The following is a 4,974-nucleotide window of genomic DNA, read 5'->3' on the forward strand; positions in this document are numbered from 1 at the left end:
GAATTATAACACTAACAACGTATATGTATTAGAAGTATAAGCGAGAAACAACCATGTATCAAATGGCTTTAAGCCTATATACTTACAACGGCCAAAAAAATTCAGTGAAAGCTATACCACTTGTAAAATATTCAGCAGTAGCTTCCGTTACAGCAACAATGGCGAAGTACAGAGGAGGAAACTGATACTGAAACAACACAGTTGGTTTTATATACAAACTCTATTTCTTTTCCGAACAATCCCTGCAGATGTGGATGAAGAAGAAGGTGAAGACAATGCAGACTTATCTAATTTTTCCTTGTCCGCAGTAAATGCTCTGTTGATATCATCTTGTAGTTCAAGGTACCTCTTCATTTGCTCCACCGAAGCGTTGTTGTGTCCAACAGAAGACAAATCGAAATTATCATCATCCATAATTTTATCCAAATACTCTGAGCACCGGGGAAAGAATCGTTTGCCAAGTTTAACTGTAATGGAAGTTACTAAGCTCATTAGAGAGACTAGCAAAATCTTTTGGGTTTATTTGATTTCAATTTGGGTTGTCGGGTCAAGTTCGGGTCTGATCCAAAGTTAAATCAGAATTAAATATGCTTGGCTTGAACTTGACCCGAGTAAATTTGTTTAACCCAAACCAAACTAGACGTAAACCCGACATGTCTAAACATGACCCAATTAACTTAAATATGATTCATTCAACTTAATAATATACATCCCTATCTTAAAAAGTGCTTATAGCTTTTCAAAACTGGAATTTAAATAGTTATCAGGTTAATTTCAAGTTGATTTTGAGTTATTCGGGTCAATCTAAACCTAACTTGAATAATAATTAGGTCCAAAAAACCCAACCTGAACTGACCAAAATAGTAAATGGGTCAATCCAAAATAGTTTTTTCAAGGCATATGTGTCAGTTCATTTATTGACAACCCTAGGCCTATAACTTCAGAAAATATACGTTGAGAAAAACTGGCACGTCAAGGGAATTCTAGGAAGTAATATTGTAGTTTGTATTGTGGCAGATGAAAGAACAAGATTTGCAGTAAGATGGACAGAACAAAGACAATGCTGAGAGTTGATGAAACAATAATAAGTTCAGGAATACCTGTTGTAGAAAGAGCTTTTATCCGGGCTAGATGCTCTTCCTTAATCTTGAAAGGTTCTTTATTCAAGTCGACAGTGGATCTCGGGTTTGCAGTAGTGCCCAGTGTAAATTCCAAGGTACCATCAACATGAGCAATCTCCATAGCGACTTTTGCCTCCATTGGAAACAACATCCTCGCAAGTGCAACTGTGTTGTGGTTCAACCAGAAGAGAAGACGTTTATTTAAGAAAAATACTTACAGAATAATCATAAAAGCATTTTTATTTTTTATGAAACGAATAAAACGGCAGCCTTCCGATGACCCGGTTAGGAAAGTAGAGGTATTAGTTTGACTTATGTTAAGAAAGGTACTGGTTGACCTAAAGACCTTGCTAGAAAATATTAGAAATGATATTTCTTTATTAGATTTAAATGAGAAATTGATTTTTTAACATGATACAATGAAGACAAAGAATTCATGTAGCCGACCCGACGTAGTGGGACAAAGGCTTAATGTTGTTGTTGTATGAAATGCTGTTCATGCGAAAGCAAAAGCAAACATGCTGAAGGAAGAAACAAATAATTACAACTTAGAAAACTGCCATAGAATCATTTGATAAGTAAAAGACAGATTCAAAAAGCAAGAAATTGAACGAAATAAAATTTTGTAATTAATAGCATTCTAATCATTGGCTGCCAAACAGCCAAAAAAACAACAGCAGTTAATGAGAATTGAACATTTTGCACTGACTACTCTGCAAGTTTTGTTTTAGCAGTAAAGTGAAGTTGATGGAACAGAATAATAGAGCAGTTACCTCTGGACATAACTTGTTTGAACTCTACTATGCCTCTCTAGAGTGAAATTAAGAAGAGTTTATATCATTTTTGCTCGGCAGAATACAGTGTTAAATCTAATACTACTAACAGACCATACAAGAAAGAGGATTAAAAAAGAGTGAGCATCCATTACCTCTATTCTCCAAGTACAATAATATTCCATGCTGGTCATTCCCAGCCATTGCCAGAGAAAAAACTTCTCCTACGAGTGGATTTCTTTTTTCAGCATGCTCCAATATACCAATACATAAACGCCCCTCCTCAAGAGAAGCCCTGCCTTCTATGTTCCTACAATAGTCCACATACTTTGTAATTCTCTTGGAAATTTGAACTGCTTTTCTACCATCTAATGTAAGATCGGACGGCCGTGCTCCTTTCGTCAGGAGAGAAACTATGATCTTAGGTTCTTTACGCATGGCAGCAACATGTAGCACAGAATAACCCCTAGGGCTCACATGGTTAACATCTGCATGACCATAATCTAGAAGTTCCATGGTGATTTTTGTATCGCAATGAGCCACGGCGTAATGGAGGGCATAAGCATCATCAAGGGAAGTAGGTCCCTCTGTCAACAGCATTTTCACTAATTCAATGTCGTCTGAATCTAAAGCTCTGTAAATTCTCCTAACATGTTTATCAGGAAAAACAAGGCCCTCACCGCCTCGCAGACCGAGATTTGAACGTGTCTCCATGACTTGGTTAACTATATCCAGGGGCAAGACCTTCTCTAGAGTTACAATATGTATGTCCGACTTGACAACAATCTCTACACACTTAATAAGCAATCTTTCACATGCTATATTGCAGAATTTTGCAACACAAAGGATTAGTGGTATTTCATCTATTGCTATCTTGTCAATAATATCAAGAAGATGCCTCTGCAAACAAAGAATAAATTCAATTAACATCAAGACCAAAAAAAAAAAAAATGGTTCATAATACATAAGAGTATAAGTCTAATTACTTAATATACAAATCATTAAAGAGAAATAGGATAAATAGAAATCAACCAGGTGTAAAGAACGAACTGGTTTGCAAGCTAGTGTAAAAAATCTCTCTTCTCAAAAAATTAAGAGAATCCCTATACAAGGGACGGTAGAACAAATTCAAGCATCAAGAACATTTTTTTTTTATTATTTAATTTTATTTTTTAGTGGTAACCCAAATCACCCTTTTAGAAAATAACGGAATTATAGCAGTAGGCTAGAAAAGCAATTCAATTCCTCAACGCTAGTTTATGGGCCAATATATATTACCAATATCTGAAAAAGCACAACAGAAAGTCGTAGCAAAAAAAAAAAAAAAACAGAGCTTTGATTAAATTCATCGTCTGGAAATGACCTAAATAGGAAAACCCAACGCAATAGCGCAGAATTCCCCCAAAATAGATGAACTGACGCAGATAAGTACTTTTTTGGGCTTTTCCCCACCTTATTTACTTGATAACAGATTCATTATTTATTCCATAAAAGATAAAAAAGATATAGAACAGAAGCAGGCATAAACAGCCAAGCTGGGCTGACCAAGCTTATAATCTACTCAAGGTCACTGCCCCACTGGTTTTAGATTTGTGTGTGAATTTGCAGAAAAATTCAAACAGCACGGCAATTTCAAACAATAAACTAATTCCAGTAACCTAATTCGTCAACGCGGAACCTATTTCTGGAAAAATCACAGTTTCAATCAGCCTACCGTCTAACCCAACTGCAAATGAAGAAAAAAATAAGGTGCAATGGCGCCGAGAAATACCCAAATTCTTACCTGAAAGAGGCTGACTAGTTCGGAGATCTTGAACGTGAAAGAGGCAAAGAGCACCTCGAGCATAAACCCCACCGAAGGCCGGCATCCAACATGTGCACATTCATCATCGGCGCACATACACACATCCTTCGGCAACTGACCTACCCTCCCGCTGTACAGATAATCAATCACGAGAACCAACGCCTCGAAGCCCACATCGAACTTATCACCCACCAATTCCTTCATCTCAACCCTAACCGGCAGGTCCGGCGCCTTCTCCTTTCCCGCAAAGACATCTCGAAAAAAGGAACTCCGCGCGGAGAGCAAGCAACGATGGACGGCGAGCTCTTTGGCACCGACCGCAATGCGGGCATCGGAGAAGAAATCGAAGTCGGGGGATTGAAGGAGATATAAGAGGTGGTCGGAGAGGCGCCGGAGGCTCTCTATTTCAGGCGAGTGGGATTCAATGGCATCTGCGAATTGGATGCTGCTGCCGTTGTCGGAATCCGAAAAGGCCGGGAGTTGAGCCGTGGAGATCATCGGCGGCCCGGCGTCTTCAGTGGTAGAGGACGAGGAGTAAGATCACAGGAAGCAGAAGAGGGAATGATCCATGCGGAACTGGAGGGCAGGAGAGGGGAGAGATGGATTTTATGGGAGTGAAAAAGAGCAGGTCAAGAGGTAGATTTTGTATCAGTGAAAAGAGTTTCGTCTTTCTCAAGCCATCGTTTTTAAATTGGATAAACTTGCAGATTAATTTGGAAGTTTGCAGGTGGAATTTGTTTTCTTTTGTTTTTTAATAATTTTCAAGGAATTGTGAGCCTCTCGGTTTATCGAACATAAGAAAATAATATTTACATAAATTTGTAGTGAAAAATTAAAATTTCTAAAAAAACTAAAACAATCCCAATCCAGCTCAGAAGAGAGAAAAATATGGAGGGAGGGACGGCAGCGGCGAAATTATTTAAATAATAAATATTATATCATATAAATTATTATGAAATAAAATTTAAACATAGATGATTTTTCTTCTATACTATAAAATTAAATAATTATGCAAATAATACATTATATATCATTATATATATTTATTTTTCAAATGAAATCGCAGTTATTTTTTTATTAAAAAGAAACAAGAGCGACTAACATTGAAGGTGAATTGGACTTATACATATATTTTTTAAAATCATTATAAATCTTTTTGCAATAATTATAATTAATTATCTAACATTATAGAATATAAAATTCTAATAAATTTTTATTAATGCCTTAGAATGCAAGGTGGGCTCCAAGATGAAAATAACTACCTAGTAATAGAAGG

The 4,974-nt window shown here is 36.8% G+C and overlaps 1 protein-coding gene across 1 annotated transcript; it reads right to left on the minus strand.

The window, feature by feature from the left end:
- Window positions 1–4,366, minus strand: LOC110106111 (BTB/POZ domain and ankyrin repeat-containing protein NPR1). The gene is made up of 4 exons (XM_020835875.2): window positions 3,678–4,366; window positions 2,050–2,794; window positions 1,101–1,286; window positions 1–467 (listed from the first exon to the last, which is right to left on the minus strand). Exons 1-4 carry the CDS (start codon window positions 4,194–4,196, stop codon window positions 208–210), a joined length of 1,710 nt encoding a protein of 569 aa, XP_020691534.1. The 5' UTR covers window positions 4,197–4,366; the 3' UTR covers window positions 1–207.
- Between the last annotated feature and the right edge of the window lie 608 nt (window positions 4,367–4,974).

The sequence above is a fragment of the Dendrobium catenatum genome, unplaced genomic scaffold (assembly GCF_001605985.2).
Source record: "Dendrobium catenatum unplaced genomic scaffold, ASM160598v2 fragScaff_scaffold_853, whole genome shotgun sequence".
In the NCBI taxonomy this organism is placed as follows: Eukaryota; Viridiplantae; Streptophyta; class Magnoliopsida; order Asparagales; family Orchidaceae; genus Dendrobium; species Dendrobium catenatum.